This window comes from Volvox carteri, assembly GCF_000143455.1.
Source record: "Volvox carteri f. nagariensis unplaced genomic scaffold VOLCAscaffold_13, whole genome shotgun sequence".
NCBI lineage: Eukaryota > Viridiplantae > Chlorophyta > Chlorophyceae > Chlamydomonadales > Volvocaceae > Volvox > Volvox carteri.
Genome location: NW_003307556.1, coordinates 1975991 through 1994194, shown reverse-complemented (window position 1 = coordinate 1994194; position 18204 = coordinate 1975991). Strand labels below are relative to the sequence as shown.

The 18204-nt window shown below is 56.2% G+C and overlaps 4 protein-coding genes across 4 annotated transcripts in view; 3 read left to right on the top strand and 1 right to left on the bottom strand.

Annotated features, from left to right (window-relative positions):
* Positions 1-5618, top strand: part of VOLCADRAFT_89696 (uncharacterized protein) — a gene marked incomplete at both ends in the record, with an annotated part of 6313 nt that extends 695 nt beyond the window's left edge. Inside the window, 10 exons of the mRNA XM_002949291.1 lie at positions 266-454; positions 817-966; positions 1426-1506; positions 1880-2053; positions 2452-2604; positions 3392-3502; positions 3772-3871; positions 4380-4548; positions 5194-5251; positions 5550-5618. Of these exons, the coding sequence (XP_002949337.1) occupies positions 266-454; positions 817-966; positions 1426-1506; positions 1880-2053; positions 2452-2604; positions 3392-3502; positions 3772-3871; positions 4380-4548; positions 5194-5251; positions 5550-5618 (1254 nt within the window). The remainder of the gene's footprint in view (positions 1-265; positions 455-816; positions 967-1425; positions 1507-1879; positions 2054-2451; positions 2605-3391; positions 3503-3771; positions 3872-4379; positions 4549-5193; positions 5252-5549) is intronic.
* Positions 5619-7485: 1867 nt separating this feature from the next.
* On the top strand, positions 7486-11051 carry VOLCADRAFT_104273 (uncharacterized protein). The gene is made up of 7 exons (XM_002949290.1): positions 7486-7676; positions 7833-8056; positions 8181-8233; positions 8377-8585; positions 8912-9037; positions 9287-9398; positions 9687-11051. Exons 1-7 carry the CDS (start codon positions 7539-7541, stop codon positions 9869-9871), a joined length of 1047 nt encoding a protein of 348 aa, XP_002949336.1. The 5' UTR covers positions 7486-7538; the 3' UTR covers positions 9872-11051.
* Positions 11052-11785: 734 nt separating this feature from the next.
* Positions 11786-12187, bottom strand: VOLCADRAFT_59188 (uncharacterized protein; the record flags this gene model as incomplete). Its single annotated transcript, XM_002949168.1, has 1 exon — positions 11786-12187. A coding segment is annotated over one exon (402 nt), but the record flags the coding sequence as incomplete, so codon positions are not given.
* A 971-nt stretch (positions 12188-13158) lies between these two features.
* Positions 13159-14338, top strand: VOLCADRAFT_117149 (uncharacterized protein; the record flags this gene model as incomplete). Its single annotated transcript, XM_002949289.1, has 4 exons — positions 13159-13212; positions 13354-13405; positions 13457-13614; positions 14105-14338. Coding segments are annotated over 4 exons (498 nt in total), but the record flags the coding sequence as incomplete, so codon positions are not given.
* Positions 14339-18204: the final 3866 nt, after the last annotated feature.

Below are 18204 nucleotides of genomic sequence, written 5' to 3'. Positions count from 1 at the left end.
TTCGTTAGTGGCTCTTGCCTTGGGCTCGAGCATGTGTCTTGAGGTCCTCTCCTTTTGCTGACCTCGCTGTTTACCGTTGCTTATACTTGCAGAACAAAACCCATATAAGTTTGAGCCAAGTGTTCAACATATAATATCAGTTTGAGCGAAATTATCGAAACCCAAATCGAATCGCGTCAAAAATTGTCAAAACCCAAATCACAAATCTAATCCATGGACGGATTCAATCCCTTTTTCTCAAAACCCCTTCCCCATCGCTGCGCAGGACTCTGGTCTGGCTGCTACATTTGGCCGCAAGCGTCAGGCGCTGCAGGCACTGGAGACTGGGCTGGTGTTAGTGGATCAGAGTCACTGGGGACGACTGAGGGTGACAGGAGAGGACCGTACGGCGCTGCTACACAACCAGAGTACGGCGGACTTTCAGAGGCTGCAGCCAGGACAGTGCGCCGATACGGTACGTGGTTGGTCTATTCTAAGGAACGGAGTCGCGAGAAGTAAGTACAATCGATAGGTCTCTGTGTGTGCTGGGGGCCGTCGGATGAGGTGTAGTACATTTGGAACAATGGCCAGGTCGGTGTGGAAGGGGGTTGGAAGGGGTTTGGGGACGAAGGATTTTGAAAAATTGGGATAAGGGGTAGGTGAGAGGGGTTGGGGGGTCATTAGTGAGCGGTGTGGGGGCCCAGTTGGCGTTAGGTGACCATCAGGAGTTCTGGCTGTTGTCCTTGTACGTGTACGGACTAGCCTGGGTTGAGAGTCTGTAACGATCTGCAGAAAGATCGACCAAGCCCTGTCCCCCCATCGCCTGTTTCCCTTCAGACATTCGTCACCTCCACAGCTCGCTGCCTGGACCTAGCCACCGCCCTGGTGCTGCCCAGCTCTATACTGCTGCTGGTGGACTCCAGGGAAGGGGGGGAGGCACTGGCTGCCAGACTGGACAAGGTCATATTCAGGGGTGATAATGTTATGGTGAGAGGAAAGGCAGGCTGGGCACACGTAGGTGGCTGGGTGGTCGGCGCAATGGATGCGCAAAAAACGCAGCCGGAAGGAGGCGCTGATGATGCGGACGCCATGTCGGGGTGAAGGCTGCGGCTTTTGGTTTTGCTTCCACGGCCGGTCACGACTGAGCTTTTTTGGGGGCCCAGTACCACCTTTCCCCCCCTTTCATGGACTGTTGGTACTGTGTACCGGGGCTTTAAGCCACGAAGTCTTGAGTCATTGTGCAATCCTTTTCATTAATACGTGCGTCAAGCATCGCTATATGAGACCGTGTCGCCGTGTCGCACGTTCGCCAACGCAAAGCGCGACCCTAGGCAGCCTCACGTGAGGCCACACTGCTCAGCATTCAATCATTGCTGTTCAGGATAGCCGCTTTTTCGTGGGATTGTTTGGGTGTCAAAAGCATTTCCAACGGCTGCAATGCTGCAGGTTCACGACATTTCGAGTCGCACTGGCCAAATCGCTGTGTTGGGTCCGGAGGCGGAGGTGGTGCTGCGGGAGCTGGCGCCGGTGAGTGGAGTGGTGGAGGAGGAGGGGGAGGAGGAGGAGGAGGGGGAAAACAAATGCAAAGAGCAAGAGGTCAAATGCGGGCGGGGGAGGACGGGGCAAAAAGGGCCTTGGGAAGAGAGCGAGAGACTGCGGAAGAACGAAGAGGTAGAGGAGGAAGCAGAGGAAGAGCGCCTGTCCGTTTTCGTAGTATTCCCCTTCACAATCACTTGATTGACTGTTTGCTCTGTCTTGCTCATCCAGCCGCCTGCATCTGGTTACCCTAACCCTAACCCCGCACCCGCCTTTTCAGAGCGCGCATATCTTTTTTCTGTTATCCAGCTCACACGCGCAAAAAACTCTAAAACTCCAACCCGTTCACGCCCTGGTCGGTCAGGACGTGTTGTCGGGTGTATTGAGCGGCCCTCCGGGTCGCCATGTGCTTGTGGGCTTCCGAGGTAAACCTGTGTTCGTGGCTGCTGTGAGCGGTTTGGGCCTTTCTGTGCCCGGATACACATTGGTGGCGGATGAGGCGGTGGCCGGGGACCTGTATGCAGCCTTTGCTGCCAAGGTGCGTTGCCAAAGCAAAAGATAGCCCACCCCGCTCCCCCCTTCCTCTCGCCTCCGCATTCTTTCCTCCTCATGGGTTTTGTTCTCGTTTGTTTTTCCTCGTTTTGTTCTTCGCGCAATCTGCGCTGCTTCTTTGTTTTGATTGTCTCCGAGACTGCTTCCTGAATGGTCTTCCCTGTCTGTCTGTCTGTCTTCTTCCTGGCAATCAAGCACCCCTCCATTCCGCGGTACCAATGTGCTGCAGCCCCAGCCCCCCGGGCCACCCACCCTTTCAACTACTACATGCACACATCATCCCTATCCGCTACTTAAAGTACGTATAGGATCGATTTGTCCTCTTATTCTTCCATTAGGGCGCCCTCCTCCCAACCCCATGTTTTTGTCCTTACCCGCCCGCAGGGCGCTATCCCCATGGGCACGGATGACTGGGAGGCGGCTCGCATCGTGGCGGGGCGACCGACCCGTGGGTCCGAGCTCACCGAGGCATACAGTCCACTGGAGGCCGGTCTGTACGGCGCCGTATCCCTCAACAAGGGCTGTTATATTGGGCAGGTGTGCGTATGTATGTGCGTGTGTGCGTGCAAGAGTAAGGGGCCGAGAGAAAAGTTCGGGCGCATGCTGATGGAGCAGCAACACGTGCCTGGTGGTCAGTGTATCTACTTATGGCTCCTGGTGTTGGTCCGTGCCCTCCCAGGTTGTCCTTGCTCACGTTCTCTGTCCACCTGTCTAACCGCCTGGCAGGCGCCCGGGTCCCCATGCTTAAGAGCCGCCCTTAGTCCTCCGCCCCATATATGCACCCTTAGGTTAACCTTCTAGGTCGACGATGGTTTGGGGTGCGTATTCCTGCCAAAATATGCTTACGCAACCCACCAATTAATTTCTTTCTGGTTGATGGAAGCAACGGTGTGCAAGCGCCGAGCCGCGAGCTCGGATCAAAGTCAGCCCACTTTCAAACGCGCACAAGCGCATTTCCGCCTCTCTCTCCGAATTTATACTGCATTTAATAAAACACAGTGTAGGCAGCAGCGCGCAGTGCCACAGGACAGACAGCCGACGTCCATCGACAGCTGCGCATACGGGACGCCAGAACTCTATAGCTTAATTGGCGCACCCGCCCGGGATATGGCGCGTATTGAATTGGAAATGACACTCCCAGCTAATTCTAATACTCGAAGCCATGGTCGACCTAATGTCGAAAAATGTATGTATGTATGTATCGGTGGACTGAGTCGCGGGAAGGAAATGCAGAAGATGGCTCGCAAGCAACTTGCTGCGAAGAAAGTAGTCAATCAAACATTGAAGTGGTAGTAACTGCTGTGTGTTTATGTCTGTACGGCAGGAAACCTTGGCCAAGCTGCACTTACGTGATGGAGTTAACCGGCAGCTGTGGGGACTGAGACTCAGTGGACCCACCTCGCCAGGGGCGGAGATCTACAGCGAACTAAGCAAGGTGCGCACTGAACCGCGCGCTGAAAAGCGTAACGGAGTCGTCGTCGTCATCATCATCTCGCAAGTGCGGTGGTTTGGGCGGTACGTGGGATGCAGCGCATGCCGTTGCCGCCGGCGCTGCCGGCGCCAACGACGGCAGCAAGCAATGCAAATTTCTGGGGGCTGCTTTGCAATTTGCTGTAAGGATGCCCGTTTCGCCAAGGCCGTTTGGCCGTTAGGTCCCTAAGCCACCGGCATCGTATATGTACGACGTGCCCTTGTGTACGGCAGGTTGGCGTTGTGACGAGTACGTGCCAGGACGCGGACGGGGAATGGGTGGGAGTGGGCTACCTAAGGAGCCGACTGGAGGGCACGCAAATTGAGCTGGAAGGTGCGGTGCAGCGCGTGTGTAGGTAATCCTTGACTTGCTGGGCCGCGAGAAGCGGGGGAAGCGAGGAAAGGTGGGAACGCAACGCGGCGCATTGTGTTCCGATGCCGCCTACGTGAGGAGTCATGAAACGCCGTCATGACGACGCGTGTTTTCATCCATCACGTGTTGGGGCCACATGAAGGGAGTGGTGTGCGTGTTCTTGCGGTGTCCAGGGGACCGGTTGATGACTAGCTGATGACCGCGGCCATGTACTGTGTGCGTATGTGTACGTACGTGCGTATGTTTGTTCGTTTGTGGAGCAATGGGAGTCGGGAAAGCAACGGGTTAACACCCAAAGGCAAGCCCCTCCGCAAGCGTCCCCCTCACGCCTTCTCACCTACGGGTTCCGGAGCTACTTAGGGCAGCTGCATCCTTGCCTGGGGCTCCTATGCTTTGGATGCCGGCAGTAGCTTCTTTGACTTGCATACAATGGGGGCCCTACTACGGGCCGCGGTCCCCCTGCTTCCAGGTGTTCGAGTGGCCGTGGCCGGCGCGCCCGCAACCGTAACCGCAATCCCCTTCGCCACGCGGAAGTTCAGCGCTGAAGCGGAGTCACCGGCGGTGCGGGCCGCAGCGGTGGTGGCGGCAACGGGGGAGGAGGACGCCGCCAGCATCGCTGCACGGCTTGAGGAGGCCAAGTAAGCGTGTGGCTTGATAACAGCTGCAGTAATCAGCTGCTCTACGAACCGTCCTCAGCGCGACAAATGGATGCGTCCTTGTACTTGAGAGTCCTGGTGTAACGCACATACGTACATACACGCATACATACACGCATGCATACATACACATATAAGGGTTTGGCACCACTGGTAAGGCGCGACCATTGCCCCCGGGAGATCCCGGGATCGATACCCGTTAGGGTCAAAAGTCCTTCCGATGGTGGAAGGCATTGCGCCCCTAGTTGATGGACGGTGGTGACCTGGGATAAAGTCAACCTGCGAGCCGACCAGGAACGGAGTTGGGCCGCTGTCGACCCGGCAGATTCCGTTGGATGTTGGTGGTGGGTGCGGAACCTGAGCGATCCACTGAGAAGTTGACTAGGGTGACTGGATGAGGGTGCCCCGAAATACCGGGGAAGGCAGGGTTTCGCAGGGTAGCTGCCACGGGCGAAGATACACCCCCCTGTTTCACACATCATACACGGCGTGATTGCACATTATGCTCTGTTGCCAAGGTGCTGCTGTCCCCTTTCACCTTGACACTTCCAGGTCCTTTCCTTTCATGCGCTTTCATGCGCGCTCCTTCCCTTTCGTGCCATGCCCCATCCTCCTTCCCCATCCCAGGAGGAAGAAAGCTGAGGTACAGGTTGAGAAGCAGGCGGCTACGGAGGCCAAGCTTAAGGTGGGTTGCCGCGGGTCTCCGCGAGGCTGCTGTTGGGCTGTGCATATTAGATGTCCCGTCATGCAGGGTGCTGGGGCAGGGCGTGGTTGCAGGGTGGATATTGCGGGTCGCAGGGGACAAGGGACTGGGAAGTGGCGCTGCGTGTTTGGTTGAGGCGGCCTGGATGGGTAGGAGGGAAGGAGGAATGGCGGCTGCGGTGATCTTGATGATTGCGTGGTTCAGGATCCATGGTCCGTGCAGTCCGTGCACATCCGCAGTCCGCAGTCCGCAAACCATGTTTCCCTTTGGAACACTGCAGGCAATGCAGGAGCGGGTTGCGGCATGGCAAGCTGCTCTGCAGCAACAACAGCAAGGGCAGCAACAATGATAATTATTGAGTCCATGATACTGGGGAGAACGTTTTGTGGCTGTTTTTTTCCATGTGGCAGTGTGGGGCTTTCAGGGGGGGTTAAGGGTTGCACTGTACAATTGCAGCTGGGTTGCTGAGACGGTCTATTTGGAAGTGCGAGCGACCGAAGATCGAAGATTGTTTAGGTGCTCGGATGTCTAAGATTGATGCCCGCCTGTGAGCGTTTTGAGAGTTGAATAAAGATGTGTTGTGAGGTGTTTTTGGAGATGTGTGGTTTGCGGAGAGTGGCGATGAGTCAAGTGTTTGTGTGCGTTTGGGAGGCGTGCTTGCATTACGTGGGAGCCCTCTTAAAGGCTACGATTCCCGAGCGCGATTGCGCACACACGTGCGCTGAGAATGGGCGTATATAGAAGATAACCAAAGACATATCGACCTCATGTACACTGCGCAGACTATTTGTAGACATGCAAGCGTGGAACAACTTGCACTGGCGATCCTGTTTTAACAGCGTCCATTCAGGTTAAGGTTTAAGTCAACTTCCCGCGCAAAGCTCACGAGTGCGGTCGCCTTGGACAGAGTTGCCACTGCGCGCACAAAAGAGCTTTTCTGCTGGATCTTAACCAGGATTATGGGCTCGTTCAGAATGGCTGTGCAACAACAGCTCTGTATCCTTGAATTGCCCCAGCTGGCTCATTCATAAGAAGAGGTTTGTCCATACGAAAGCTTGGTTCGTTTAGAAGAGCGCTTGCTTCGTTCATACGATTGAACGGCGACAAGTGCGCGGCGGCGGCGGGAGGTGAATCTGGGAACGATGGAAGAGGTTGCAGCGGTGTCAGCAAACACACCGTGGTGGTGAAGTCATTGGTAGGACTTGGCCACGTCAGGCTATTGCTGCCTATCTGTGAAGTGGCTCGGTAACTGCCTGTTAGAAGCCGTTGCATTCAGGGGCTGGAGCTCTTCCTGGCCTTAAAAACGGTAATCACCTATTTAGCCAGTTCTGTCGGGAAGTCCTCATAAGTCCCAACCAGGGGTTACACTAGTTGCTGAATCTTGACAAGTAATTTAGACTGCAACTATGTTCTGGTTCGAAAGTGGCTGCATCAAGTTGCCCATCATTTAGAGCGGGATAGCTGATCGGTGCGCAGCTTCCTTACCTGCAAAACCGGGGTCACCAAAGGCTCTTACTCAACGTTGTTTCCTTGCTTGCTTAGCCTTCCACTCCTTCCTCCTATGAGGTGCTGTTGTTAAAACCCTCTTTCGCCCCATCCCTTTAGCAGCATTACCCCGGTTAACTTGCTCTCAGCCGGGATAATCAAAAGCTCGTTTTCGCCGATGGAATACACAGATTGCTCCTCCGTATGTTCCCAGGTTCTGCAAGCCCCCCACAGATTATCAGCGGCTGGTGCGTTCTACACCCCTTGTCCAGCAAGCCTGGGCTCTTTTCGACTACCTTCATGAACAGGACCCCTGAAACTATGTCGCTAATGCCATTATATCAATAGTTTTCCAATATATATATGCTGCTGAACGGCTCACTTGCATAGGCCAGGAGTAGCGCCGCTGGCATGGAAATGTCGCTGCTTATCGTCTAGGTAGGCATAACCTAGATCTGATAGAAAGCCCCCGCTGATGGGTTTCTTCTTGTGCGTGTGGTGCATCAACCGTATCTTAGGCACCTTCCGTGCGGTGACACATTTGCGCGGTACGGTCGCAGCGCCGTACAGTCTGCTCCACTCGTCGTTTGCCCTTTGGGTTAGACTTCCACGCTCCTCGTGTTTACATGACCGCATAGGTGACTTGCTTTACCGCTAACCTGGCCTGCCGTGCTGTAAATTCGAAGGACTTTAGTTTGAGCAACTTGTTGTATGGCCTGCCCTGGTGTGCTGGCCTCTTAGGGCCTTGTAAACGGCAAACGTGTTACTTCTAGGTCACCAACTAATGGAAATGTCCGCCGAGGTAGCGCCCAGTGAAGTGTCAATGACCGGCAACGGGGCCTTAAGGGCGTCTCGTGGGGCGACTTTAGGGCTGCAAATGCCCAAGGAGCCGCTGCCGCAGCACATTCCTAAAATTGTGCGGGTGAGATGCACTTCTTTGGGAGACGTTAAAAACTCTGCCGAGAGGCCTGTACACCAGGTTCCGTTCTGCGGAACGTATTGGGAATGCCCCGCGCATGGGCACTTATGGCTTTCTGCGATCATCCATGGGCCATGCATTTCTCAATTATCTATACAGGTTGAGAAGAAGCACACATTGAAGGGCCACGCGGACGCCGTAACCAGCTTGTGCTTCTCGCCGGACTCATTTCTTTTAGCTTCTGGTAGCGATGACAACACTGTTCGCATGTGGGACGTGCAGTCGGGAAACTTGCGAACCATTTTTACTGGGCATAACGCAAAGGTGCACGCTCTCAACTTCATCGGCTCGGGCACCATCTTGTTCAGCGTTTCAAAAGACAGGTAAACAAACTTATACCATATTGTTGCGTTGCGGTACCAAATTAGGTACCGCTTATAGAGTTCGCACCAACAGCGTGTCAGCCCCGCTGCTACAGGACGTGATTGGGTCTTTCCCATTCCGCAGGACTATCATTGAGTGGGACCTGCTCAGAGGCATCCTTCGGATGACCCTCGAAGGTATGCTGCTTAAGATAATTTATTATGTAGCACAACGGTGCGGGCTGCGTGATGGTGGGTGACGCGGGCGCTGAGCTTACCAGCGCAGAAATCGAGCGCTTGGATGCTGGAATTTTAGTTACCCCTTGGGATCCCTTGCTCAGGTCACGCGGCTCCAGTGTACGGCGTATGTGTGTCCAAGGACAGCCAGAAGATTATCACATGCAGTCATGACGAGACGATACGGGTCTGGGAGATTATGAAGGGCAACTTGCAGAAGACTGTTAAGGCGCACACAAGCACTGTCTACAGCGTCGTACTGAGCCCGGACGGCAAATTAATAGCCACTGCGTCCGCCGACAAGACAGTCAAGGTGCGTGGGAGGACTCTTCAAACCAAGATGCCAGGGCAGATCGCCGGGGGTTTCATTCCAAGGCAGGCATTGGCGACCGTGACAGCTGGCCGAAACCGGAGTGACAAAGTCGGCGAAGCCTGGGCACTTCTAATTTCCGCAGCTTCCATCATTCTGTCCTTGCTGGTCTGGAACCTCATCAATGCGTTTTGTTTTTCTGGCATTTTTGACCTTGGTTCGTGTCTACTGGGCATTTCACAACCAAGAATGACTTGGCGCAACGAACCTTAAAAATTTCGTGGCCCTAAAATAATGCGGTTGCTCGCGGCGCATCTTGAAAATGTTAGGTGTGGGAGTTGGCGACGGGAGAACTGAAGGACACGCTCATAGGGCATACCAGCCACGTCGTCGGCGTCGCATTCACACCCGACGGGAAAAAGCTTCTGAGCGCTGGGTGGGACGAAACCATCAAGGTAAGTCATGGCCAGGTGGATCTCCACTGCTGTGCGACAGCGCTTTCCACTCCTTAACACGATCCAGGCTCCAGGGAAGAGCCCAGAGATGGCATTCATTCGTCATTATAGTCAAGTTTCCTAGCGATGCTGTGGCTGATTGGTTTGCCTGTATACAGCCCTGAAACAGCCTTGGATCGGCCTGCAGTACACTTCCTCTAAAGCGCCTCGCGTGTGTAAACGATTTCTTCGTTTTGCTTCCACTTGTAGTGCTGGGATGTGGAGACCGGGGAGGTGCTGCACACGTTCACGGGCCACCAGGGCAAGGTGCACTGCGTATGTACAGCACCCGACGGAGACACGTTCTTCAGCGGGGGTGAAGGTAAGCGAGCACGCGGTGCTGCGGCGAGCATGTTCAAACCCCGGGTGGGCTCTCTTAGATGGCACCGGGTGAGCCACACCCACGCGCGTTAGGATGAAACTCTGAAAATTAATTTAAAAGCGTTTGGGTTATGATTTAGTGAGGGGCACACCGTTCTCTCCACACGTTGGGGTCTCTGACGACCACTACGGTCCGGTGTCGACCTGCGCAAGAAAGCTAGATTACCGCCCTTACACCGATCTCGGCTGCGATACCTGATTGGTGGTCTAATTGTTTGCTTGGCTGTAGACAAGACAATCAAGCTATGGCGCATCAGCACGGGCTCCTGCTTCCACACCATCCAGCCGGACTCCTTTGGCAAGTCAAGCCACTCGGACGAGGTGCTAGCCGTGGCAATCGCTCCCGACCAGTCGATCATGGCATCGGCCAGCGCGGACAACACGATCCGTACATGGAAAGTTATTGGGCTTTAGCTCTGCAGCATCGCTCGGCAGCCGCAGCAGTTGGCATGGCTAGATGTTGCGGTCTGGCTGCAGAGGCACCGGTTCAAGGGGCGTCTGGTGTCATTGTCATTAGCAACGGCAGCGGATCTGGGTTGCATATAAAGGATGGCAGCCGCATCAAGACAGCGATGTTACGGCTGCGGCTCGTAGTGGCGACAGCCACAGTAGCAGTGACGCGGTGACAAACGTGGCTCAAGTAGTTGGCAAGAGGCCGGCGCCGCAGCGCAGGCTGTGCAGCTGGGACAGGGTCTGGCAGCTTGCGGCTTGGCTCAGCGGTACTTGAATTGCGAAACTGCCACAGGGACGGCACGGCTCCATGGCATGCCTAGAGAGATGAAGGGGATGGGCAGCGGTGCATAAGGATACCGCACGGGGCCGCTAGTCACGCAGAACATGTCTTAACTGTTGGCACGCGCCAGGTGGTGTATCAGTGTGCTTAAAAAATTGTCTGCGCACAGAACCTGAAGATGACACGCGGTAATTTGCGTGGGCCATGGGGTTTGTACACGACCTGTGCGAGCATGGACTTTGGCGGGCATGGATTTGGAAGGACAATCGAGGCTACGTAGAACGCTTCGCTGGGGGAAGGCAGGGAAAAAGTTACTTGGGCTTTGCAGGACAACTTGGGTTTTGTGTTATGATGGAACTGGAATGCTGCGCTACTAGGGCATGCCAATGGATCCCCATCGAATTTAATAACGGTTAAGCTCTAGTGAATTCCACTTGCTTAGCAGCGTGGCCATCTCTCTTTTATGTTGGTTCATCGTCACTTTAAACAACTCTAACTTTGGGCGCCTCGTACCAATGGGGCGCGCAAATCTCATGCTCTGTCCTTGTTGCGATGCCTTGGCTGTGATCTATGCTTTTGCTCTTGAAGTGCATGGTTGTGTACAGATGGTGGTGTCTGGGGTGAAGGTAAGGGCCAGTCCCCGCATCCTGGGACTGATTAAGAAGCTGCGGCTTGTGGTGTTTCTTGGCCTGTCGAAATGAGCGGTTCTCCCATATACCGGCTTGGGCCGAGTTGCTAGCTACGCAAATGAGCCGGCTTGTAAGAAACAACGTCATTCGCTCCTCGTTGTTTGTTGCGGTCATGGTTGCTAATAAGATAACAATCAGACGTGTCTCCTTTGTAACTCGGCAAAAACGACGGTCCGGCAAGGATAATGCCTACTGCACGCACATCGCTGCAGGAACCTCGCGTCTATGCAGAGCGTCTGCCCAGCGCCTCCTGGCTCCCTTCCATTGCGGCCTTGCCGTACTTGGCCAAGCGCCTTAATTCAGCTACTTCCTGAAAGTTCTACCCAGACCTTCCCGGGCAACTAGGTCGGCTAATCCACTGTACCCAACCTCCCCTTCTTGTGCCTTTCCACGACCTAACCGTGCTGTGCAAACAAAATCCGCTGCTGCGGGGATTGCTCTTCATCTCTGGCCTATGACCTATGTACACCCCATCCGGCAGATGCACACACAGGTAGTGCTTTGGTGGAGGTAGGGCATGGCATCCGCCCTTCGCTAGCGTCAGGTCCAGTAGTAGTAGGTCCAGACATGATGGCGTAACACACACCCCTGCTCCGCCTTCCCAGTCATTCGCTTATGCTTCTGCTCGCGGCGCAATTTCTAAGATACACACGCACAGACTGTGACAATGTCACGACACAATGCGTGTCATGCACAGGTCCGGACAGGTGGGCGAGACTGGCAGTCGGTTGGAGCCTTAAGTACGGCGTCACGGCCAATCAACCGATACGCAACCAACACCAGACACCGTTGCCACGCGTTGCGTCGACTATGTCCTTTACGTGCAGCATTCAGCACGTGTTGCTCCTCCAGACAAACCCATAATGTTACCGGCATTGAGTTAACCCTCATATCACATCACCGCCATCAAACTCCCAGCACGAACTCGTACATGCGAGTAAGCACGGACCGGTTTTGCTGCGGTATTCGCTGTCCCGTCACCATCTCCACTCGGTACGGCCGCTCCGGGACCAGCTTTGGTCGGTACGCCTGCGCGGGTCCGTCAGGCCCTTCCTGGAGTGATGCGACCTGCTGCCGGTGCCTGGGGTCCAAGGGCTTCACGCCAATGATGAGCGAGCTGGTAAGCTGTTCTCCGTTTCGAATCAAAGCCCGCTGCGCGCCGTACTTGTTCTGGTACTGCACGTGAATGAAATTGGCTTCGCGCTCGCCGAAGCCCCAACTGATAATGTCGCCGCAGTTATGAAGCTCACGCAGCACCAGCGGCACGTCTTGCTGCGTGAACCCAAACACAGTCACCCAGACGTCGTCGTATGCCGGTTGCTGCTGCTCGAAGGTCAGGACTCCGGCCGTGGGCGGTTGCACCGGTGGAGGCGTGGTCGTCACGGAAATGGGCGGCTGCTGTGGTGTTTGTCGGCCTGGAGGCGTGACACCCCTGTCTATGCTACCAGGGTCGTCTGTGAGGAAGGGTTGGGGTATATGGCACAGGAAGAAGTTCACCACTATTGACCGAGACTTCTACCAAGTAAGAAATACGGCAGACAAGGATGGATTGCCCGAATTGTTATGTGCCTGCTAGGATAATTAACGGCAGCCCTGCAGACGCACGCCTGGTGTGCACACTTTAGTGTATCCCCCTCACGTGCATGCCGGTGGTCCACCTTTCCGTGTGCCTGAGCCACACCCTAGCCACAACTGACACAAGAAAAAGCCTGCACTCTGAATCCAGGTCCTACCCATGACGACATCCTCTGCAAGTCGAAGGATTGGCGGTGGCGGAGGCGGCGTGGCGTCAGTCGCCATGGAGCCTGGCGTCTGTGTTAGCGACCGCCGCTGCGTACTTAAACTGCTGTCAGCTCGCAGCGGCGTCGCCGCACGCGGAGTCGCTTGATCAAGCGGCTGAACTGAAAAGAGCAGAGGAGCATATTCCTGATCGCGAACTATTCCGCTTGGGACGGACCCTGGATACATTTTGGCGGGGGTAGAGCACGAATTAAGCAGACGAGCCAGGGTTTACAGCTGGAGTGCCAGCTAGTAGATGGTAACAGTTCTAAAGTATAATTAAAATCATGCTGGCTAAAGCACAAGAGGATGAAAACACACTTCGTTACGGCCGTACGAAAGCGACAAGGAAAACTAATTGGCTTGCACGAAGACCTTGTATATTATTAACTCGTAAGTGAGGAGGTTTATCTGTTTATTTTTTTAAACTCAAGCGTTCCAGTCAAGGAACTAGTGCTAGCTTGCAGCTAACGAGGGGCCGAGCAGGCCCCCGCTGACCAATGGCCCCAGGATTTGAACTTATGGGATGGCTGAAACAGGCAGGGGCGCACGCGGTGAGATTCACCTTGTGATGAGTCCAGATCTTGGACTGGCATTTCTATTGACGCGTTTTTGGGGGCCTGCGTGTTTCTCGGAGTGGGCTAACTGATATCTTCTTGCTCTGTGATAACGCTATGGAGTCTTTCCCTCAACAGGTCCCGTCAGCGGACGTAGGCGCGCAGCCCGCCCAGGCAGTGGCTCCAGCAGGTCAGGCGCCAAGCGCAGCTCCGGTTACGGCCGCCCCTGGGCGCATTGCAGCCCCCCACAGTCAGGCGGCAGCCGCACTTGCAGCCGCGCTCTCATCTGGGGGGTTGCCTGAGAAGAAACACCCTCAGCCTCACGGTACCCCCATATCTCCTCTCCATGAAGTTGTGGAGGTCGACCGAATTAAACCTGAGTCTGCGTCTGCGCTCGTGGTGGGTTACAGCGTTAGAAAACCGGGCTTGGCCACTGCTTGGGAGGAATGGGGGCAATTATTTTGCAGCTCGGCTTCTTCCCGCTGGTGGATGCCTGGAATGGTTTAGCTTGCCGGCCCTATCCGCCTATGGACAGGATTCTTGACCTCCTCTGGACGCATTCGGTCACGACGGCGCCCATGCAGCCACAGACTCCGACTCCCCACCCGGTCCCTTAGTCAACGCCAGAGCGTTCGTGAGGGTCCTGGGTACGGCAACCAGCATAACGCGCTTGTATGCGCTAACATTGATGTGCCGGGCGAATTGATAGGTTTGCCTATTACACCAAGGAACATGGCTTGAGGTCCTGGGCAATTAGTCGATGACCCAGATGGAGCTTAGGGGCCCCGTTGGCAGAAACATGGGTCGTCGACAATGGGCGCGCGGGACCCACCGATGGCATCTCGGGGCCGCTCACCCGCCAGCACGCCTGCCCGTCGGCTGGCCGCAGGTGTCCAAGATTGCCAATTATCCCTCGGAGATTTGCCGCCGCCATGGCAATTCCGTGGCCGTGGACGCGAACTACATTTGCTATGGGCTCAAGGGTGGGCAGATTCGCATCCTCAATCGACACACCGGCGCTCGAACGCTGCTGAAGGACCATGCCGCGCCTGTCACCGATCTGCGCTTCTTCCGACATGACTCCGAGCGCTGTTTGCTTGCATCTGTAGATACGACGGGTCAGGTGGGCCTCCTAATATCACGTGTGCGCGTGTGTGGGCGCATGCGTATGGGTCCTGTTCCCAAATGTACCTTGTAAAGCAAGGGAACGGCGCTACGCGCGGGAAAGACTGCAAGGTGGATAGTCTGCGAATACGTAATCAAATGCATCAAGTGATGAAGAAAGCGTGTGCGCTCTGGTACTACGTGTGCATGTGGTGCTGTCCATTTCGGTGATGTCCATTTGAGTAGAAAGGAACCTGCGAGCTTCCCAAAGGTGATTAGATCCAGTGAATGTAGTAGGCGCGACACATCGCAGAAGTGTCCTGTGGCCCTGCTGGAACCGTTACTATTGCCCACACAGCGAGAATGCTACACCGTTTTGTGCAAGCAGCAACCGGCCCGGGTACCCTCCCCTATACCCTGTACTCTATACCTGTACTCTTGCAGTGGCTAATAGCGCCTGCGGCAAAGCAGTGCCGCTTGGGTTGTCGTAACGCCTCAGTTGCTCTTCGTGCTTTTGCGCAAACGCACGCGCAAGGCACACCCTGTCTCAACACTACCGCTGCAGCTCTCGCCATCAGTAGTTGATCGTGTTTACACAACTGCATGTGTTTCCCCTCGCATTTCTCAGGTGCACGTGCGGAAAGTGTATGAGGAGGATGCCGACGGTGAGGACACAGTACGAGATGAAATCCTGGCACGTCACGAGCTACCCATTCCGACGTCAGGCCCGTCAGCCCACCCGCCTGCGCGCCTCGCCTGGCACCCAACCTATGACTTTGTGCTCGCCGTCGCGGCGGGTCCCACTGTGCACCTGATCAATGTGCCGCCCACGGCGGACGTGGCGGCGGCCCCGGAGTACTCTGCGCCGGTGGCGGCGGCGCGCAGCGCTGACGGCGCCGTCATGACGTCGGTGGCGTTTTCGCCATCGGGTGACATGCTGTCGGCCGGAGACGCTCACGGTTTTGTATACGTCTGGGCCCTGACTTCGGAGCAGCTCGATCCTGCGCTAATACAACCTCTGACTCCGGAGCCGGACATCCGGTTTCAGGCGTATGGCAGTGCGCCAGGAGAGGCACCGTACGGAGACGGTACCGGCGACTCGGCAGCCGTTGTGTCGCTGAGTTGGCTGCCGCGCGGTGGGAGTGGAGGAATGGAAAGCATGAGTGGCGGAGGGGAGGGCGTTGGCGTGGCCGCACCCCATGTGCTACTGACCGGCGATGGCTTGAATGCGCACCTGCGCCTTTGGACGATTGACTTGTCCTCAAAGCCGCAGTGCACGCACGCGATTCGCCTGGCGAGCGCCGTCACCGGTACTGGCCCCGGTGCTGTAACGTCCGCGGCGGCCTTCTTCAACCATCTTGAGTTGCAGCCGTTGTATGACTGTGTTGTACTGGCCAACGAGCTCCGAAACCATGTGTACGTGCTCCATGTGGACCTGACATCGCAGCCCGAATCGCCAACGTTTGACTACGTTTCGGAGTTCAGCGTCAAAATGCCCATCCTGTCCTGCACTCTGGAGCCACAGGCATTTGAGGATGAAGCAACCGGCGCAGAGGCTTTCCACATGTACACCATTCAGAGCGACTCCGTGCAGCAGTACACGCTGGTTCCCGCGCAATGCTTCCCCATGCAGCCGCGGCCGCAAGCAACCGCACCTGGCGCCGCGTTGGTGGTCGGCAGCGGCACAGCAGGACAGTTCATCCATCACCTCCATGCCGCAACAAGCCTCGGCGGCAGTACGGCATCGGCGGCAACTGAAGCAGCCTCCGCGGCGCGTTTGTCGAAAGACCCACTCGCCGCCCTAATGGCGTTGCAGCAGCGGCAGCAGCAGCAGGAGAGAGAGAGGGAGCCGTCGGCCGGCTCGGTGCATGCCGCCGTGCCACAGCCTCCACAGCCATTCAGCACTTTGGTTGCAATGCCATCCGACGTTTCCGATGCGACGAGCCCGTTGCTTGGCGCTGTGGCTGGGACTGTTGACGAGGCGGCCGGAGGGGAGGGAGCGGGCACCGCTGTTGGCGACGTCGCTGCCGCCAAAGAGGCCGCACCGTCAGCACTGGAACAATGTAACGCTGGGGAAGGGCTGGCGGCGTCGCTAGAGTTAACGACGGATGCAGATGCGGCAAGCGCGAAGTCCTTGGATGCGGCCGTGGCAGCGGAAGCCGCAGCAGCGGAGGCGCAGGATGCGGATGTGCTCGGCCAAAGTAAAGCCGCATTGGAAGCCGCTCCACCGCTCGCTGCCATCAGGTCGACACTCCTGTTAACTCCAAGCCAACTGATGCAGTCCGCCGCTGCCGCCCTGGCGGCCGCGGCTGCAGCACGATCTGGTGCAAGCTCTATCGCTAGCACCTCGGCTCCGGCCGTCTTACCTGCACAGCATGACGAGTCGCACGGGGGCGCAGCGTCGGCGGGCGTTGATGTCGACACCACGGCCTCGACAATGGGCTCAAGCCGCTCCCATTCGCTCGCGACGATGTCGATCGTAATGACGCCGAGCGCTTCCGACGCGAACCTGGCGACGACAGCCGCAGCAGCGGACTCTGCGGCGGCCGCAGAGGTTGAACCCAAGGCAGCGCGCTTGACCTTGGAGGTGGCAGACGTGGTCATAGCGGCTGCGGCGCCGTCAGCACAGCAGTCCCCGCCTAGTTTGCCGCCACAACCTTCAGAAGAGCTTGTACGGTGGATCTCCCAGGTGGGTGTGTCGGCTTGTTGGCCGGTTTGTTTGGTGGCAAATGGCACCTCGTTTCCCACATCCGCCTTCTATTTCCAGCTGCTCGTTCATTTCCCTCCTGGTGCCACCTCTGTTCACATGCTATGCACTGCGCTGCGGTGTCCATGTATTGCGGTAGGTAGGATTTGTTGGTAGGTGCCTGATTAATGCGGTAGCTCCACCGCTGGAACGGGTCATGCGAATTTAATGATCGATAATGCCCATGCTAGCATATTCAGTAAATTGATACCTTGCTACAAACCTATAGATATTCAATAAGCAAAGACAGATATAAAATGGCTTCACCTTTGCAAAGCTTCAAATGTATGCTATCGCCGCTTTCCAAGCGCATTTGAGTTTTTAAAAAGCTTCTGCTCACCCCTGCTGCAGGGCAAGAGCAGCCCCGCGCCACTGCACCACGGCTCAATGGCCCAACGGTCGCAGTCAGCAGCGCCGCCGCCCGCGTCTAGATCACCCGCCGGCGTATCACCTGCAGTCACCCCGACGGCTCCGGCACCTGCCCCGCCGCCACCTGCCGTCGCGAACGGCGAGGAACAGGAGCATGGCGTCTTGGCAACGCAGCCGCAGCCGACGCCATCAGTGGCGGCTGAAGCCTCCATGTCCAAGACCCCGACTTCCGCATTTGCCTCCCATGACTTTCAGGTCCTCCAGCAGCAGCAGCAACAGGCCCTGGCGCAGCTGCTGGCACTGCAGCAACAGCTTCTTGAACAGGTGGACTTTCTAGCCTAGCTGTGCAAGGAGGGCGCTGTCCGCCTCGACATTAGGGCCTAATGCTTAATGCCTTTGGGGGCCTACGAGGGGACTGGGAACTGAAAAATTTAAGCCCTTGGTTTTGCTTCCTTCCCTTCGGGATCATACTCTGGAGCCCTCCTGGGTCCGTTTTCTTTTTCTGTTAATATCTTCGTGTCTACGATATTTTAGGACTGGACCGTTCTTTGGGGGGCCGCTACCTCGCAATGGCCCGTGTCTCTTGCTTTCCTGCCAGTCGCGGTGAGCTGAACCCATTTCCACTGCCACTGCGAACGGTTCTTAGCGACAAACTCGGTCCCGCCCATGCCACCCGCAACGCCATCGCCTGCAAAAGGCCTGTTTGAAACCCACAATCTGCATATACCTACACACTGCACCACAGCACAACATAACACATTGAACCGCGT